The 20094-nt window shown below is 33.0% G+C and overlaps 1 protein-coding gene across 4 annotated transcripts; it reads right to left on the bottom strand.

The window, feature by feature from the left end:
- Positions 1–8969: 8969 nt before the first annotated feature.
- On the bottom strand, positions 8970–19635 carry SFC (ARF GTPase-activating protein). Of its 4 annotated transcripts, none has more exons than XM_088213572.1 (20): positions 19169–19635; positions 18900–19104; positions 17466–17542; positions 17259–17359; positions 16944–17014; positions 16538–16600; positions 15776–15820; positions 14721–14786; positions 14561–14608; positions 14349–14444; positions 14224–14265; positions 13778–13993; positions 13506–13637; positions 13176–13400; positions 12877–12963; positions 12458–12796; positions 11867–12012; positions 11669–11762; positions 9842–10332; positions 8970–9698 (listed from the first exon to the last, which is right to left on the bottom strand). In XM_088213572.1, the coding sequence occupies exons 2-20, from the start codon at positions 18942–18944 to the stop codon at positions 9584–9586; spliced, it is 2499 nt and encodes an 832-aa protein (XP_088069698.1). In that variant the 5' UTR covers positions 18945–19104; positions 19169–19635; the 3' UTR covers positions 8970–9583. The 4 variants fall into 4 exon arrangements, with proteins under 4 accessions (XP_088069698.1, XP_088069697.1, XP_088069699.1 ...); XM_088213571.1 differs by having other exon boundaries at positions 18900–19339; positions 19445–19635; XM_088213573.1 differs by lacking the exon at positions 18900–19104.
- Between the last annotated feature and the right edge of the window lie 459 nt (positions 19636–20094).

The raw sequence follows: 20094 nt of genomic DNA, 5'->3' as shown, positions 1-20094 counted from the left end.
TTACTTACTTAAATATGATATTATGATGTTGTTGAGTTATTGTCTCTATAGGTCAGTTTTTAAAATCTCACAGTCGTAAGTATACAATAAATGGTTTTACTTATGATAAATGAATTTACTTAAATTAAGAGCTTCATTGGTTGTTTTTATAATTTTTAGCAATCTTCGATTTCTGTATCGGTGAGTAGTGTGATATTCTTACTAGGTTAGTGTAACTCACCCCTTCATTAACTATTTCAGAATAAGAGGACCAAGATCCAGATCCCAATCAACAAGGGGGTTATGAATAGTTCACCATCCGAACTCCTTCAAAAGCTAGTGAAGGTCGTCCTAGGATACTCAGTTATTTACTTTTCATTTATTTTTTTGATTTTCATTTATTCTTTTAGAAGAGACATTCTCATAACCCTATAGAGTATTTTAAACTATTGTGTAAGGAATGTAAACCCTAACTCTATTATTCTATTTTTGCATTTAATTTATGATTTTATTTCCTCTTAAATTCTTGTCCTTTACACAAGGTCTTATGACCGCATTGGCAAGGGAAGCCTCAACCATCAAGCTGCAGCATCAAAAGAAGTTGTCTGGCCTAAAAGTGGTGGCTGCTGAAAAACCTAAGGTTTCTTTCGACTGGGCTCAGCTCGGGTTAGATTCGAGCGGCCATTATGGACCCAATAGGCTTATGCTAGTTTGGGCTAAGGCCCACAGTAGAAAAAAAAAGGGACTGAACAATAGTAAAAAAAAAAAGGGCAGCTTGTATCCAAGTAAGCTGAAGGACAAACCAAGCAGGGTTGGGCTTAGCTCCAAGTTGGACTCAACCCGATCCAGACCCAACCCGATCCTAAGGTCTCAAGAAGTATGACTTTGATCAGTCAACAGTCAAATGTTAACTTTGATCAATGGTCAGACATTGACTTTGACCATATAATTTTTTTTAAAAAGGGGTTGTTTGTTTTTAATTTTAAAGATATTTTGAATATTTTAAGAAATAAATTCAGTATAATTTTGAATTTGAATATTGGTATGTTGTATGTGTATACATTTCTTAAAATGAATCGATTTGTACATCATGTCATCAAAGTGACATCTCTTATGGAAAATTAATTTATTTTAGAATTTAAACAGTTGTATGAGTGTAATTTATGTGAATATTAATTGATTCAAAAAAAGGTTAATGTTTAACATGACTATATTCATACCTATGATAATAAATATGTAACAGTTATTCAATTTTGCATATGAATTATAAATCAGTCTAAATTAAGATTTATTGTTTGGCATGTTCTTATTGTCAACATTTGATTACTATGCTAATATATCACTTACAAGTTAATATTTTATTCAAAGATAGAGTCTTAATAGAATAGTCGATATCTTACGATGGAATTTACCTTTATTTGAATTTATTATTATTGTTTATGATTTAAAAACTTATGTTAGTTATGTTTGTTTTATTTGTTGGTTGTTCTCTGTTCAGTTTCCAATTCAGCTGTAAATATCTCTACAAGTGAAAACCCAATCTTTATGCTTAATGGCACCAATTTCAAGGTGTGGCAAGAGAATTTTTTAATTGTTCTCAGAGTCGTGATTCTAAACTTTGCTTTACAGGTTGATCAACCCGCTGAACTCGCTGATGAGAGTACTTTTAATGCCAAGTGGGAGATAAAAAGATGGGAACAATTGAAAGTCTGATGGTTATGTACCATTCTAGAAGCTTTTTGGGGCACTATATTCAATAAGATTATTATGGTTAAGGGTTTGCTTGAGGACCTAGAGAAATAATTTGTTGAGAATGAAAAGGCTAAAACTAGTATACTCTTTGCAAACTTTATCTTGATGAGGTACAAAGGAAAATGATATATCAGGGAGTACATTATGGAAATGTCTTACACTTCTTCAATACTGAAGACACTTAAGTTGGAATTATCTAAAGACTTATTAGTGCACTTGGTTTTGATATCTCTTTCACCAGAGTTTAGTCAATTCAATATGAGTTATAACTGCCAAAAGGACTCTTGGTCCCTTAATGACCTCATCTCACACTATGTCCAAGAAGAGGAAGGGTTGAAGCATGAGAAGGTAGAAAGTGCTCACTTATCTTAGCCACTATCTCTAAGGACAACAGGAACTAGAAGAGAAAGAAAGATAAAGATGTTGCAATTCAAGCACAAAAAAAAAGTATAAGGAACAAAATGTGAATCATTGTTTCTTTTGTGGACTTATAGGTCATCAGAAGAAACAATGCATCAACTATCACGCATCAGATAACTTTGTTTGTTCTGAGGTTAATTTAACTTCAATACCTAGATACACATGATACATAAATTATGGTGCAATAACTCATATTAGTGTGTTTATGTAAGTTTGTCTGAATTGTCAAAAAGCAAGTGATGACATAAGATACATCTATGTTGATGATGATAAGTCAGTAGAAGTTGAGGCAATTGGCACATTTAGATTGTTGTTAAGAACTTGTTTTTATTTAGATTTGAATGAGACTTTTGTTGTACCGTCATTTAGACAAAATTTGATTTTTTTTTCTAGTTTGAACAAATTTAGATATTGTTGTTTATTTAGAAATAGAACATTTAGTCTTTTTCATGATTCAAAATTTGTTAGAACTCTTTCTCTATTAGGTTACGATAATCTATATTTACTTGATATAATTGTCTCTTTTAATGAATCCTTATATGTAAGTACATGAAGTGTGAAACATAAATTAACTAATGAGAATTCTGCCTCATTGTGGCACGAGATATTAGCTCATATCTCCAAAAAGAGAATTGAGAGACTTGTGTCGGATGAAATTCTCAATCTCCTTGATTTTACATATTTTGACATGAGTATTATTTTTTTAAAAGAGAAACAAACAAATATCAGGAGATTGAGTGCCAATAGGATTATGGATGTTTTAGAACTTATACATACAAATATTTATAGACCATTTTCTATAGTTTCTTGGAATAGTCAACAATATTTTAACGTTAATAGATGACTTTTCTCGATATGGCTATCTCTGTCTCATTCATGAGAAATCACAGTTACTAGATGTCTTCAAAAATTATAAATCTGAAATTAAGAACCAACTCATCAAAAGGATTAAAGGTGTCAGATCTAATCATGGTGGCGAATACTATGGTAGATATGATGGATCAAGTGAACTACATTCAAGACCGTTTGTTAAATTATTAGAGAAATGTGGTATTGTCCCATAGTACACTATGTCGGGTTTAACTAGCATGAATGGTGTTGCTTAAAGGTGAAACAGAATGCTTAAGGATATGGTGCGGAGTATGATTAGTCATCCTACCTTATCTGAATCTCTCTAGGAAAAAACATTAAAGACCACAACATATATACTCAATAGAGTTCCAAATAAAGCGATTACAAAGATTCCTTACGAGCTTTAGACGGACAAGAAGCCTAATTTAAAGTATTTACACATTTGGATATGTTCAGTTGAGGCAAGACCTTATAGGTCGAATGAAAAGAAACTGGACTCAAGATTTGTTAATTGCTATTTTGTTTGATATTATGAAACATTCAAGGATTACAAATTTTATGATCCCATAACTAAATCAATTTTTTTACGGTAAATGTTCGATTTTTGAGTATATTGAGTTTGCAGGAGGAGAGAGAGTTCGAGACCTTGCATTTGAAGATGAATACAATGATATTTTCTCGACTGTTATTAACAATGATCAAGATCAAACTCTTATACCTGACATTGCTTAAAAAATAACTCTAAATTTAGACAATATCATAGTACCTCTCATGCATGCTCAAGAAGTTATTCTAGAAGAGCAAACTCCATAACCTTAAGAACTAATGCCATTAAGAAGATCTACTAGAAAGAGGAGAAGTGCAATACCAGATGACTACATTGTATTTCTCCAAGAACATGAAGTTGACATTAGAATAGTGGAAGATGATCCAATCAATTTTTGTCAAGTTATGAAAGGTTCTAACTCTCAAAAGTATATTGATATCATGAATGAAGAGATCAATTCCATAAAGGAAAATGATGTATTGGATCTTATCCCATTGCCTGAAGGTGTGAAATATATTGGTTGTAAATAGATATTTAAGACTAAGAAGGATTCAAAATGCGATGTAGAGATATATAAGGTACGTCTTATCATTAAGGGCTTCACATAAAAAGAATGCATCAATTATAAAGATATTTTCTCTCTAAAGAGGCTTTCTCTCTAGTTTTATCAAAATACTCTTTCAGGATTATAATGACTTTAGTGACTCATTTTGATCTTAAATTATATCAGATAAATGTTAAGATTGTGTTCCTTAATAGTGATATTGATGAGATTTTTATGGTGGAACCAGAAAACTTTGTATCAAGTAATGCAAAACAAATGGTTTGTAAATTAAAAAAATTCATCTATGAACTAAAGTAGGCATCTCATCAATGGTATCATAAATTCTATTAGTTTTATCTCGTTCAGTTATGAGATAAATGTAGTGGATGATTATGTATGTCACAAATTTAGTGGGAGTAAGTATATTTTTTTGGTTTTATATGTCAATGACATACTGCTTGCCAGTAATGATATAGGTTTATTGCACGAAACTAAAAGATTTCTGACAAACAAATTTAAAATAAAAGATCTTAAGGATGCTTATTTTGTTTTAGAGATTCAGATATACCAGGATCGTTCTCGAGGTACTCTTGGATTATCATAAAAAAAGCTATATCGAAGAGGTTCTTAAGAGATTTAGTATGCAAGATTGTAAACCAGATGACACTTCTATGTCTAAGGGAAAGAAGTTCAATTTAGATCAATGCTCCAATAATGACTTTGAGATTAAATATATGCAAAAGATTCGTTATAATCCAACTGTAGGGAGCCTCATGTATGCTCAAGTTTGTACGTGTCTGGATATTGCATACATTGTTGGAATGCTAAAGAAATTTTTTAGTAATCTAAAAATGGATCATTGACAAGTGGTTAAATGAATCATGCAGTATTTACAAAGAATAAAAGATTACATGCTCACATACAGGAGATTAGATCAATTGGAGATCATTGGCTATTCTAATTCTGATTTCACTGGATGTCAAGATAGTAGGAGATCTACTTCAAGCTATATATACTTGCTTGTTGAGGGAGTTGTTTCCTAGAAGAGTACTAAGTAAACACTCATATCTTCTTCCATCATGACAGCCGAGTTCATAATGTGTTATAAGGCATCCAATCATGGATATGACTGTAGAATTTTGTCACTAGGTTGCACATTGTGGATAGTATAGAAAGATTACTCAAGTTATTTTGTGACAATAAGTCTATGGTTCTATATTCTAATAACAACAGTAACTCAATGAAGTCAAAGCATATAGATATCAAGCTCCTAGTTATTAAAGAAGAAGTTCAGAGTGGACATATATCTGTAGAGCACAATAGAACAAGTTCTATGGTTACGGATCCGCTCACTAAAGGATTACCGTCTAAGGTCTTTCATGAATACATTGCTCATATGGGTGTTATATCTCTTAAGGATATGTAGTTTCAGTGGGAGTTTGTATTTTAGTTGCTTTTCATATTTAAATATGTATTATGTTAAATTTTATATATGACTTATGTACATTTGGTTATTATATTTCAGTTATAAAGAGTTTGATTTATTTGGTCTCTAAACTTTCTTAAAATTGATCTCACTAAAGTTTAAGGTAGGATCAGTTAGAAATAAGCATGCTTAGATCACACTGCATGTAATTTTCATGCTACACATCTATGTTTGATCCATATCATTCAGTTATATTGATGTACATGACCACTAATAGGTTTAATTATGACAGATATAACAAAACCACTTTAATTCTATGTTAATACGATTGATGGACTGGATTATTTAGGAATGCATTCAGGTAACGGTATTAAAATTTTGAGCACTCATAATGTTTAATGCACAATTATAATGTGACATATATAGCCCAAGTAGAAGGTTGTTGAGTTTTAATTAACCATGTGGGCTTATGTAAAAATTATTGTACATAAAAAAACTATTAAATTAATTGAATTCGATTAAAGTGATTTGATAAAGTTAAGTATATTTTGTGTTTTAATGCATCAAATCAAAGTGTTGGCTTTTATATGTAGAAACTAAAATATTATTTCTAATTTTGTGATAAGATAAATTCGAAATAATGAAAATTAAGGCAATAGATATGCGGTTATGATCCCCAAATTATACGTAAAAGTTTTTTTTTATTCTAACATCTCATCATCGAAAATGGAGAAAGTGTGAGAATTTCAAGAAATTACGTGCTAATTTAGAATATCAACAACAAAACACATTATTTTCTTTCATCATAGATTCAAGTAAGCTTTCGATTCAAATTAAATCTCAATGATTTGATATAAGTATTTTGAATTTATTTATATTCAGATTTTAAATTTCCAACAATAACTATCATACTTTAATTTTATCATACCAAAACAATAATAATATGATTATATATTAATAATAAAAAAATTAATAATAATGATAATAATACTAATAGGACTGTATGATAATTGAAAATATAAATAAATTAGATTTACCCATATTTAAAGAATTATTATTATTATTATCTTTCAAAAAGAAAAGAACCAAAAAAGCCAGGTATTTCAAAAATAGAAATAAAATAAAAAGAAAGCCTAAAATGATGTTTCCATAATTAATCAAACCGACGACGTTTCGTTAAAACAAAAATTAGAAGCCCTGCGGGTTTCTAGTTTTTGATAAATGAAGGAGAAGGTTATTTTGGTGGCGCAGAAAACAGGAAGAAGAAGAGGTGTGTATGAAGCGAAGGGATCGTGCGCGGATGAGGAGATAAGTTCTCATGATTCCCTGACGATTTCTAGCACGGAGACGTCGTCCAACTTACCTCCCTCTGCCTATAAAAGGCGGAGCTCGAAGTTACGAAAGGGGGATCAAAAAGAGGAACTCGCGAAGAGAGAGAAATGTGGCCGAGAATAGAGAGAGGTTCATGAAGTAGAAGCTTGAAGAGTGAGAGAGGGATAGAGATACTGCAAAGAGAGAGTTCGTGAGGAGAGACAGAGAGCTTGTAAAAAGGAAGTGTAAGGCTGAAAAGAGATAAGTCTTAAAATTTATATATATATATATATATATATTCATAAACTTAATTTACTTAGTAGTCAAATTATAGAAAATTATTTTCTGTGAAGTACGTAGTTTTACCAGTAATAATAATAAAAGTTAAACTGGCAATGTATGTTGAAGTTTCGCAGTAAATGTTAAGTTTATAGAATTTGTAGCATTGAATAGCAAAAAGCCAAAAAAAATTATCACTTTCCTGCAAATATTAAAAAAATTAATACAATTTATTTAGTTATCAAAATAATCTTTATAATCAATCATATTGGTTAAGAGAACAAATAATAGACAGTAAGGTAAGAAAATAAACATAGATATCAAATTAATTTATTTGAATAAATAAATATGTTACTATAAAAAAACATATTTGAAAATCAGGATATTTTCCCTATGAGGATGAAAACTTGAAGATGAAGAAAAAAAGCAAGTAAGGTACATTTTAATTCAACGACCAACATTAATTTTTTTTATGTAATTTTAGGAAAATCTTATCATTGATTATCACAAAAGCCCATTCTTTTTTTTTTTTGGAAAATACATACATATATTCTAGGAAGTATTGTGAATGACCAGGAAATGCCAATAAATAAGAGTATTATTGTCTTGTTATAGATAGAGATTCTATTTAAAAAAATCTAATGGTTGAGAATGACTGTTTTTTTTTTTTTTAAATCCACTGGTCAAGAAACAAGTGTTATTTCAATGTCAATAAATGAGAGTACTTATGTCATTATATAAGGATGGAGAATAGATTTCAAGTAGAGGAGTAAAAATTCTACTTAAAGTAGAATTAGTAGTACACCATATCGTCTCATTTAATTTAGCCCATACTTCAAACAAAACTCTTTAAAGAAACTTTCATAATAATCTTGGATAAAAATAATTTTATCTCGGAGAATAATTGATGCAAAATTTAAAATTAATTAGCGTAATTAAAAATTCATACAATTTTATTTAAATGCATAAAAAAAAAATTAATTTTATAAAAAAATTTTATACTTAATCTACTATAAAAAATGATAAGAACTAAAATTATTAAATAAAAAATAAAATAAAATAACGTCACAAAATTGTACATTGATAAATAAATCTACTTCTTAGTCAACATAATAGTAGAAGAACATTTCTTAAAAAGAAATATTTTTAATATTATTGAAATAATTTTTAAATGCTTATGATGAAAATTTAATTATTTATTTATAGGATACGTCATATGAATAAAATAATAATAAAAATATCTTAATTTAAAATTATAATTATATAAAAAATTAATTTAAATTTAAATTTAAATTTTTAATTACTTATAATTACATTAAAAAATTAATTAAAATTAAAATTTAAAAAGATAGATACAGTATTTTCCTAACTAATTGTTTCTTTTTCTTATCCCTTTTCATCATGTATTTGAAATAAGCTGATGAGACCATTATACCCTTGAATCAATTGATTGGGTTTGTTTGTCATCATATGAACTATTATATTATATTCAATTAAGGACTATTTATAATTAATTATTGAAAAAATTTATATAACAATAAATAAATATTTGTTACAAATGATTTGAATAATTTAGAAACGTTCATATTAAGTAAATTTATTTATAAAATATTTTTATTATTTAATTATAGTTTTATTTATTTTTCCAATATAAATACAAACTTTATTTTGATCAATAACTATTTAATTTTTAAACAAAAATTACTTAAACAAACAATTAAGGAACTTTCAATATTAAACTAATGTTATATTTTATTTTTGGAGTATTAATTTAGTAAAACACAAATCTAATAAATGTGGTAACTAAAAGATATTATTACCGTTTAGATTTCTGATTTATGAAAGTCAAAAACTTCTACTTCTAACTAAAAAAACGTCAAATTTATAAGTTTCGCTAATTTTTTAAAATTGTTCTTTTACAACTGAAGCACACAAGCACTTACCAACTCAGATAAATGACATAATACTTTCAGTTTGATCAACTTAATCGAGAAGCTCGCCAGGAAAACATAAACATGTCTGAGTTGTTTTCCAGCGCATCCAAAAATCACAAGCACATCGAAGCTTCACTGAAGGAAACCAATGTACAAACAATGCCCCAGTCTAAATGCTCACATCTTCAGCTTCAGCAGGTGGGGAAAAACACAAACTGATTAACAAAACACATATTACATGGCCACATGGCTGAAAGCTTCAAGCCTCTCTGCTTAAAAATAATGGGGCCATTTTAAATTACAACCTCAAGGGGCCAATCATCTTCTCATATGCCCATGGGGCAGCATTCCAATCTATCGCTTCACTCCATCTCCTATAAACTCACTCCTTTGGACACAGCTGATGGTGACATCTCCTTCATGGAGAACCAGCACTCATCATCATCATCATCATCATCACCATCATATATAAGTATGCAAAAACCAATACCCTCAGTCAATCTTTAAAGCTTCCACCTCCAATTTAGTATAATTGGTTTTCACCCACTTGAGTCTGATAACAAATTCAGGACGTCACTATCAATGAAATTTGTCTCAACTGCAAGCTCGAGAGGGGTTTTACCATCCCCATTTAAAGCCTGCCGATCAGCTCCCCTGCAAAATTACAAGGAAATATGGTTGATAAATGGAAATCATGAAAAGGAGAAGAAAGAGAAGTGTTCAAATGAAAAGAGAGAACGTAACTAATAAACAGCTACAAGAAATATAGCAAAATGAAGAGACGACTGCAAGGTCACCTTGTTAGAAGCAGTTTTGCACATGCTGCCTTGCCTCTGCAAGTACAGCGGTGGAGTGGCGTCTGACCACTTGCATCAGTCGCATTTATATTTGCTCCATACTGTAATAGAAGTTCCAACATGCCAATGTCTGCAGTTTCACAAGCAAGGTGCAGTAAGGTACAGCCATCTAAATCCTCCATGCTTTGGCCTTCATTTGTGCCTGCTAAGTTTGAAGAACTACTGGAAGACCTATCAATTGAATCGCCCCTTAAGCAGCTAGAACCACGGTCATGGTTTGAGTGCTCTTGCAGTAGCATCACTTTGGCAAGGGTCAACGATGGGCCACAAGACGTTTGCTCATACACAGCATTCACATCTACTTCAAAATTAACAATGAGACGATATACAGCTTTCTTGTCATTAGCACGCACTGCCTCCCAGACCTGTTGTACCACTGAATGAGGAAATTGATAGTCCCTTGGCTTCCGTACAAAAAGCTTGTCTGAATACTGCAATTACAAGAAACTATGACAGAGTTCATATTTCATGTTGCCGTTCAAGGCTAAAGATCAAGCAGTTTCATGTTTGCACTTTCAGAGTTACTTCCATGCATTTTCTCCCCAACCATCTAAGAAACAGGAATGCCATATAGTTCCTTTCTTTCTCTCCTTACAGGCATCACCAATTTACCTCTAACCTTTTTCACCTACACATATAAGCAACTTTCCTTATCCATAAGGCAATTTCTATGACTTCAGACACTCAAGACCTTTGACTTGAGGGAATAACTGATAAGCCAAACAGATTGTCATCCACTACATTACTATGTTGATAATGAACCTCTTGCATCTGAACTAATTCATTTGTGCCCTAGTGTGAAAAAACCTACATAGCCAAACAGATCCTATGAAATAACATAGAAAAGTCATGGAAAGAGAAACACGAGAGCTTTTGAGAGTACAGAATTGTCTTTTGATAGACTAAAGATACTTGGCTCAAAAGCCTAGGTTTTTTTGGTAAAGGGACATCTTGTTTTATACTGACGCGGATATGGGCAATTTGATTGACATCCTGAACTTTTTACCTCTTGTTATAATTTAAAATAAAGCATATATTCAGTGGTGCAATGAAACTCAAAATGGCATAAAAAGCTGCTCCACAAAGTAGCAGTAATGGCCATTCAGTTATATGATTATATAATATTCAATTCTATGCCCAGATGATAACACGGATAACCTTACAAACAAGGGAAAAGTAATCATGCCTCAGAGGCATACGCCTCCATAACCCTCCACCTTTCGATAAATTAAAAAAAAAGGATCACAATCATTAAAAAAACTAATAATTTTTTCTCTCACAGACTCAGCAGCGAGATGCCTCCACGAAATCTTAGCATTTCCAAACAAATAAAGCCAAATGTCAGTGCTGCCTCCTATCAAGTTATCACTCTTTTAGGGCCTAGTGATTCAAGCAATAAAAGGGTCAAAGTGGTCTGAGGACATCTTTATCTTTGACATATACAGCAAATAAATATGATTAAGATGTATTTACCTCGTTTCCTAGGGAGTTGAGGCTGATTGAGGTATATTTAAGAAGAGCAATAATACCTTGTATATTTTGTAAAAGAAACAGAATAGTAGAAATGTGAGTGGTAATGAAAGTGGAATTATTATTTTATCTACTTTTCTTTTTTATATAAATTGACCATTTATGTTATACCTAACTTTAAAGGGAAACAACATGCAAGTTCAAGAGATATTCCATGCGAGTTAAAAGCAATTATTTTATCCAAAAAAAAAAAAAAAGAAATTCTCCAAATCCTAAAATCAGAATTGAAGGTTATACCTTTGCATGAATATACTTCTCCTTCACTGATATAGAATCAGCATGACCAGGTTTGCCCATAAAAAGTAGCTGTGGTTTATCAGCCTTATACAAGCTTCAGCAGCAAAACAAGTGAATGTCAGCGACACAATTTGAATGATAATTTTGTATTGGTATAATGATGAGAAAACTACTACAATAACTAAAGGAATTAATTACCCTGTTGTGACAAGATCAACCTGGAACGCAGTTCTTGATTGTAATAATTCCTCCCATACTGAGTTAGCGAAGGTATTGCCCAGAGACTGAAACAAACTTATAACAGAAGGCTCCCACACTTTTACATCAAGAGTAAGCGATCTTACCTGCAGCAGCAGCCAAACCACAAGAATAAGAGTAAAATAAATTATCAAACTACCATTAACAATGGTTTCGGATTTTTTCTCGGGACATATAATGGTGAGATCAGGATCACCACAGAAAGAAGCAGTGCCATTGAGCCAGTATTTTCTGGCTTACTTTAAACACAAAAGGTTGCTCCATAATGTCCTTGAGTCAAAATAAAGAATTCACAAAAGCAGAGTACATATTTTCAAATTTACTGATAATCAAAGCAATTTTTAGAGACGCTTTAATTCTATTGGTGTTACTAGAGACGTATGCACCATTAAGCATCCACAAATTCTTTAGCAGAAGGATAGCCAACAAACTTTATCCTTGCATGCACTCTCTCGGTGGTTGTTTACATCAATTTGATTTTTCCTCCAAAAGAACAGAAAATAGCCAGTTAGTCAAATTTATCAAGCTTACCTTTGATATATGAACACCAAGATTACGGTGAACACCAGAACACTCAATGCAAACAAGAACCCCGAGATTTAAGGAAGCCCAATCTGGTTCAGGGGCACCACAATCAGCACATTTATCATTCCCACATACTTTTCGCAAAACATCAATTGGCTTCTCGCTTTTAACATTGGACCGTTGCTGTTGCGAACTTCTCAATGGACGTTCATGATGTCCACCAACAAGGCTCCTGTCTAATGGATATTCTTCAGCAGTATTGTGGTCGAAGTCAGAACTTTCAAATGAACTACTCTCGCTAGCAGATCGATGGTGACCACTTCCCATGGGACTAGCAGGCAGACACTGGAATATAATTGGCTATAATCATCGAGATGATCGTCAAAATTAAAAGAAAACAAACATGGAATAACTTAAAGAATCACCCGCTCAGGAGCCTGAGAACTAAGTAATGAGGCAATAACTCCAGTGATCTTTTCAATCCAATCCATTTGATCAAGAGCGCTCTCTGCCTGTACTGACAAGCACAATTAAATGTCCTTGAGGACGAACCACCAGTATACTGTAATCGGCCAATTTCTGAAAAATCTCTTACCAAATTTTTTTTTAGATAAATGGCAAAAAAAATTTTATGAAAAGATATTTTACAAAAAATATTGCTCCCAAAATTCCATGAGCTTAAAGGTTCCAACTACTAACTTACAAGCTACATCTTAATTCATACCTGCAAAGTGTAATTCTTTGTTGGTGAAATGATCCTGAAACAAAACCTCAGATCTGACTGGTCAGCATCAACTTTAATTGTTGATGTAAGCAGGTTTACTGTATGATGAGCAACAGACTTCTCATCATGTACTCCACCATGATGATGAGAAGATAGCCACCGACTCAGCAACCCAGATCCAAGCTCAGAACTGTTCCTCTGACCAGAAAGTTGACTGCCAGACGCCTAAAACAATATCACAAGTACAACAAATAAGAACCAGAAAGAAAAATATTGAAACTACCTTGACAGAAACTATATTTTTTAATTAAAAAAAGGGAATGAACTAACAGATGATTTGCTGCACTGCTTTCGGTAATAATACAGCATTCCTCGGCTATCAAGAACAAAAAATCTTCTTTTCCAATCTCCCCTCAAATTTGAAGAACGTTTTGAAAGATAACCTTGTCGTATCGTTTGAACCTGAAAATAGGAAAGCAAGAGGATTTTCTGATCTTCATATTTTCTTTATGCAATAAAATTAGGAAAGTAAAGTATGGAAAAGAATCAAGAAATAAAAATTCTCACTAATAGAGTTCCTTGACTTAGAAACAGTTTCAAACCTTTCCCTTTGCAGCAGATTGCATAACTGCCTCTATCATTTTATGTGAACTTCTACCAATGGCCTGAATACCATCTCCATTTGGAGATCCATTGGAACCATTGGAAGACCACCTACTCTCTCTATCAATCTGCCTTTTATACTCTTGCATCCTCTCATTAAGTGCCGCCTGTTCATAGTTGGATCTCTCTCTTGATTGCTGTGCGTAAGTCAAGACCTGCAGACCAATTATAGGCACAACAGATTGATTTATTCAGATATGGATCTTCCTCTATTATCCCAGCCTTTCAAAAGCACTATAGATGATATTTCCAATTGGGTAAATTTTTTCATATTTTTCTTCTTATTTGTGTAAAGATTTGCAAGAAGATAAGATAACAGTATGCCATCAATTTGTTGAGAACAACCAAAATGATGCTAGATAATAAATAAAACTCTGATACAAACCTGATTAATGTATGGCTCCATTTGATGCAATAACTCGTACCCCTACATGTGAAATGATTCAGATCATGCATCTATATGATAACAAAAGTAAAAGAACTTAAAATTAATCCTGACATGTGATCCACCTGTTTGAAGTAACGAAGATGTGCATCCATGGTTCCACTGACTGCTTCCAAGAATTCGAACCTCTTCTTTGCTTCGACATTTGAAAGAGCAGTTACCTTAAGACAAAGAGATCAAATGATATGAAAACCTAGTGGTGAAACATCAACTTGAAAAAGTCTGGAACTGGCAATGAAACACAAATTCAATAGAGAATCTGCAACAAATAACTTACTAAATTGAAGCGAGCTTGTTCAAAAGTAGACCTTGCACTATGAAGTTCCTGAAACATCTCCAAACTACATTAGAACTTTATGAACAGAAAACCCAGAGCTGTTCTTGCTGTATCCACAATATCATTCAAGAAGTAGGCTCAGATTCATAATGAATAATACCTCCTCTAAAATCGCAGCCACATCGCTCTTTGTGCCTTTCCTCAGTGATAGAAACTTCTCACGAGCCTGGAACATTTTGACTATGTAAATACAACTACAAATTTAATGTTACTTTGACTATAGAAAAAACTTATATATGATATTATTATTGTCAATCACTCGATCCATTAACCACCAACATTCATCTAGAGACGGCTATTTTGTATCAAAGAAAACTGTAAGAAACAAGATAGGAATTAGGTATAGGCTTTAATGCATCAGGAAGATGCATCCACTTCTTAATATGTCAATCAATAATCAGATAAGGCAATTGAGAATTTCTGCTCCAACAACAGAAAGGGAAAAAGAAAAACTATTGTTCAGAAAATAATTTTATTTACTGAATATTAGTAACAAAGTAGACACACACACCAACTCCAATTGAGTTGATTGGTACTTCCTCACCTCAGTGTGAGGTTGAGATTCAAGTGCTCCTTGAGCAGCTTTCCAGTTAGCCGAAAAGTGAAAAGTAGATGCACACAGTAACTCCAGTTAAGTTGGTCGGGTACTTCCTCACCACGGTATGAGGTTGGGAGGTTGAGTGCCCTTTAAGCAGAAAAAAAAAAAGTAGATGTAGCAAATCCCCAACTTATTCACTCAAACCCATTGTTCCCCTGCTCCATGTTAATGTTTGGATAAATTATATAATTAAAGCTGATTTTTTTCATTCCCAAACCCCAGTCATCATAAACAAACCCCATCCTCTTACTTCCAACAGATGACAATTTTCCTCATGTTCACATAAGCTATTCTACAGTGTTTGTTTTAAATCTATGCCTGTTCATTATAAGACAATCATATTCATTCCAATGAAAGAAATTATATTTTTTCCCTCAAATAATTACACGTGAAATCACCTTCATCAGTAAGGGCAAAATAGTTAACTAACACCGAGGATATTTATTGACTTCTAAGTAGTTTCTTATTTTTGCACAACACTCCTAAGTTATTTTCTGATTGATTCTTTCTTTTCTATTTAGAAAATAAAAAACCTAATATGAGAATGAGACATGCACCTGATCATAAAGAAGGCTAGCCTTGTCAAAGCGCTTCCGTGCTTCCTGCACTAAGAAAAGATATTCTTAGAATAGAAGAAACAAATAAACAGAAAATAAACTGCAAATGCAAAGGCTAACCATCCTAGATAATCTCCAAAAGATAGAATGGAGTCAACCATGATTAACAGCAAAAATATGTGAATTTGAACTCCTTTAAGATCTCTAACATTTAACTGAACTTCAGTTTCTAAAGTGTATCCCACTTGCCCACTCAATAGAACATCTCTTATGGAGAAACCTATTCTCCTGCCTTTCCATCCTGCAAGGGCTTCTCAACCTGCATGCAGATAATGTGCTCCCAAACTCTACTAAATGGGATACATCAGATTTGCAAACACTTAAGTATAAATGAAGCAAGAGTTTCTACTAGGTCTCAGTGGCAGTCTCTAACTATTCTCCTTCCAGAAATTTTGGAGGGAATTTATTCCTTGCCAATAAAAGATCGTATCCTTCTTGATCCCCAAGAGGAAGACAAATTTGCTATACGCTGATGCTGAACTCTAAACTTTACCGCCAGTTGAGTCTCTTCGAGTAATACAAAATTATATAATCAATTCATAAAAACCTGCTTTATTCTTTTATTTGGAAATGAATCTGTCCTCGATTTTCCTAAATACCCAAAGACCATCTTCAACTGGTTCTGGTACTTGTATCAAAAGACAAAAATAAACTGGAACCAAAGTTGCAGTCTAACAAGGAAGAACTAGCAACTTACAGTACCTTGACCTCCTGCAAATCGAAGTTGACAAATTGCAGTAATCTGTCATTTAGCATGTGCTCAACCTGAGACAAACAGTTAAGAAATATGATTCCATTCAGGTTCTTACTATATTTATTAAACAAAAAAAGTAAGTCAAGCTTAAATGTATATGAGACTAAACATTGAACCACTTCATTCATTAAATTAAAACTATCAAGAAAAACTCTGGAAAAATGGAGAGATGATCCTAAAAAAAAATTTAACACATAGCAATCAAGAACTGAAGTTCCAATATGGGACCAGGACAAAAAAAATTTTATAAGCACACTACACTTACTATTTCCAGCATCCACCAGAAAATAGCATCGGATTGACATGAGAAAGAGTAAATTATTCAATTAGCAAGGATTTGAAACTTTCACAAACCTGTGATCGAAGAACTTCCTTGTATGTTCCAATTTCTCTCAATGCTATTGTAAATTTTGTCATAACAGGGCCTAGCAAAGCAAACAGAGGTTCAATAAAAAGAAAATAATAGCAGCTATACTAACTTTCTTTGGAAGACAATTAAAGAAGCATACTAATAAACATGATTATTATATGACTCTCGAATGAGAGAAAGATGTAACCCAAGGACCTACAGTCCCGTGAATGCTCCCAACAAAAAGAAAAAAAGAAAGCTCATATCTGAACCATTCTATATAAAGAACCTCCCTATAAAACTTGACGAAAATCATATACCTCCAAAAGCTACACTAATAGGGTCATTATGACCCCCACCAAAAGTTTCAAGGGCACTTGCAAAGGCAATGTCCCCGTCATATCCCTCACCGAGTCCTTCACTGCATGAAAAAATATAAGAAAATCCAACTGATAAGTGACATATATTCTCATTTAACACAGAAACTGAATGGGAAATAACAACAATATGAATTCAGAAAAGCCTACGTGTATTTGCGACATCCTTTGTAAAATTTTAGACTTCTTTCCCTTAATGTTTCAGCACTTTCCTCCAAAGATTGTATCTGTTTTGGCATAAATAAATAAATAAGCGATAACATATTATACCAAAACATGTATGTTGAATCCATAACAAAGAACCTGAAGAGAGAAGTACCAAACATCCCAAGGACACAAGCATAGGTACCAACTAAAAGTACACCGCATGTACAACAAATCATCTCCCAAAATAAAGTGGAAGTAGGAGTGCAACAATGGAAAAGAAAAAAAGGTGGCATCCCCGCCACTCAGTAAATGATTATAGAGAAAAATATTATTCGCTTGAGGATATATAACAAGAAAAGTTAATTATTTTGGAAATATAAATGATCAAGAGAAGAGAACACGAAAACCCATTAATAATAGTAAAGCGGAAATTATTAGCCAACCCTTCCTGTATCAATTATGAAAGGCTAATCAAAGCATGAACTTCAAAAGGGAATAAGCACATTTCAAAGAAAAGATGCACAAATGCAATTCACAATAGTCTCAAATGGAGTATCAGAAAATACATCTCCATCACCATTCTCCCCCGGGGCTGATTAATTACATTAAGGAAAATATGAGGCGACCTCATTAAAGAGAACATTCAGGGATACATCAAGTCTCTTGTATTTCACATCTTAGCATCTATACCCGGACTAAACATATCCAAGAAAGAAACACGTGGTTTCCTTGGGGACAATTTTTCTCTTAACTGCGAAGGAATATGAACAAAACACGTGCATCCAAACACTCTCAAATTGATAAAAGTGTGTAGCAGGATGTGCATGCAGAGAAATTCAATCACCATGAAAAGGTTATGTGACAATAACACCTAAGACTTCTACACTCAACTTATTTGCAGGTACTTGAGAATCTTAAAATAAGTAAAAGGATCAAGCAGAGACAGTAGATTGAACAAAAACTTAATAAATAAATTACTTAAATACTAGGATTTTCCCTTCAATACTAAAGAAGGACATTTTATCAATTCTCTAAAAATAATCGATCATAACAACTGATAGGTAAAAACAATGTACTTCGCATATACTCAACCATATTGAACTAATATATCAGACAAGCAGGATCTCCTAAAATTTCAATATTATAAACATAAAGAAAAAAAAACACGAATAAAGCAACTCTTGTTATGATCAAAGACGCATCCACATCTTAAAGACCTGACAGCTTAGTGCAACTGCATTATTCCTTAACCACCAAAAATATCATTCCTCTTTCAGATTCCCTCAGCAAATAAACAGAGCATTGAGCTGTAGCCTACTAAAACTAAAATAAACTACAGCAACCTCACATATAATTCAGCTGAACAGACAAAGAGAAGAATAAATAAATAAACAAAACCTTAAAAGTACAAGGACAAGAGAGAGAGAGAGGAGTAACCTGCTTGCGAAACATGGGAGAGTCATCGAGCTTCGTAAAATGCATTTTTGAAACCAGGATTATGCTTCTCTTGGCAAAAAAATTCAATTACACTACATCAAACTCGATCTTCTTGAACCAAAACTAATCTACTCTCATAAGGTCCAGTAAATCATCGAAACTAGGCAAGATCTTTCAAGTTACCCCGATCTTAAACGAAATGAAGCTGAAACACAGGCGACCGGGTAAATAAATAAATAAATATACGAGCAGCAAATTATCTGGAGCACCTTTGAACTTCCGAGATAATTATCCTCTCCCGAACAAGAGAAATGAACAACCGAACAACCTCCTAAGCTCGATTTCCATGTAATTCACACCAATTGAAGTTAACAAAGAAGTTTGGACAGCTCAAACTTTTCTTCATACACTCCTTTTCCCTTTTTAGCGGTTACAAAACCCTAGGAGGACACGCAAAAATGGCAAGAATGAATAAACCCTAGAAGAAGCAGGAAAACATGGGATTTTGATAAGAGAACCGTGTTTAACTGTTTATTTAAGAGGACCTTGGGAATTGAGTAGATCGTTTAAGCCATTTTCATGAAGCTAAAAATGTCGTTGCCATGCGTGAGACCGAGAAGACAGACAGTAGACATAGATTAAAGAGAAAGCACATCGGCTCTTTTTCCCTGTAATTTCGTTTTATCTCCGCTTTCTTTTTTCCAGTTTTTAGGTCTGTTGGCGAATTTTAACGTGAACCGCCCAAAAGGCAAGTAAAGAAAGGGGAGTCTCCAGTGAAACAATACGACGTCGTTGCCCGTTCCCATTGGTGTGAAGAGGGGAGGACGAAAGTGAGACTGTGAACCACTGACAGTCGTCACCTTTCCACGGGGATGATAAACGAAGTAGACCACTCCCATAGGCGCTGGTCACGGGAGCGTGTAGTTCAACCACGAATTAGATCTGTAGTTGTTGCTGACGTGGCTTACACCTAGCCGAAGCGCGTGGGAGATATTATGGGGACTGAGAGATGCTCCTGTCACTCATACTCAGCACTTGAAGTTGCGGGGCCCACTTGAACTTCCCTCGACAAGAGACAATTAGGTGTGAGTGGGGTAAAAATGATTACTGATTATTAATTAATTTAAAGCGTTTTTCTACGTTATTCTCTTCTTTGGAGAAAGCTAATTACTTTTACAAATTATATTTTATGACA

The sequence above is a fragment of the Carica papaya genome, chromosome 2, assembly GCF_054855325.1.
Source record: "Carica papaya isolate Zhongbai chromosome 2, ASM5485532v1, whole genome shotgun sequence".
Lineage (NCBI taxonomy): Eukaryota > Viridiplantae > Streptophyta > Magnoliopsida > Brassicales > Caricaceae > Carica > Carica papaya.
The sequence above is the reverse complement of the archived record's forward strand: the minus strand, read 5'-3'. Positions and strand labels throughout refer to the sequence as shown.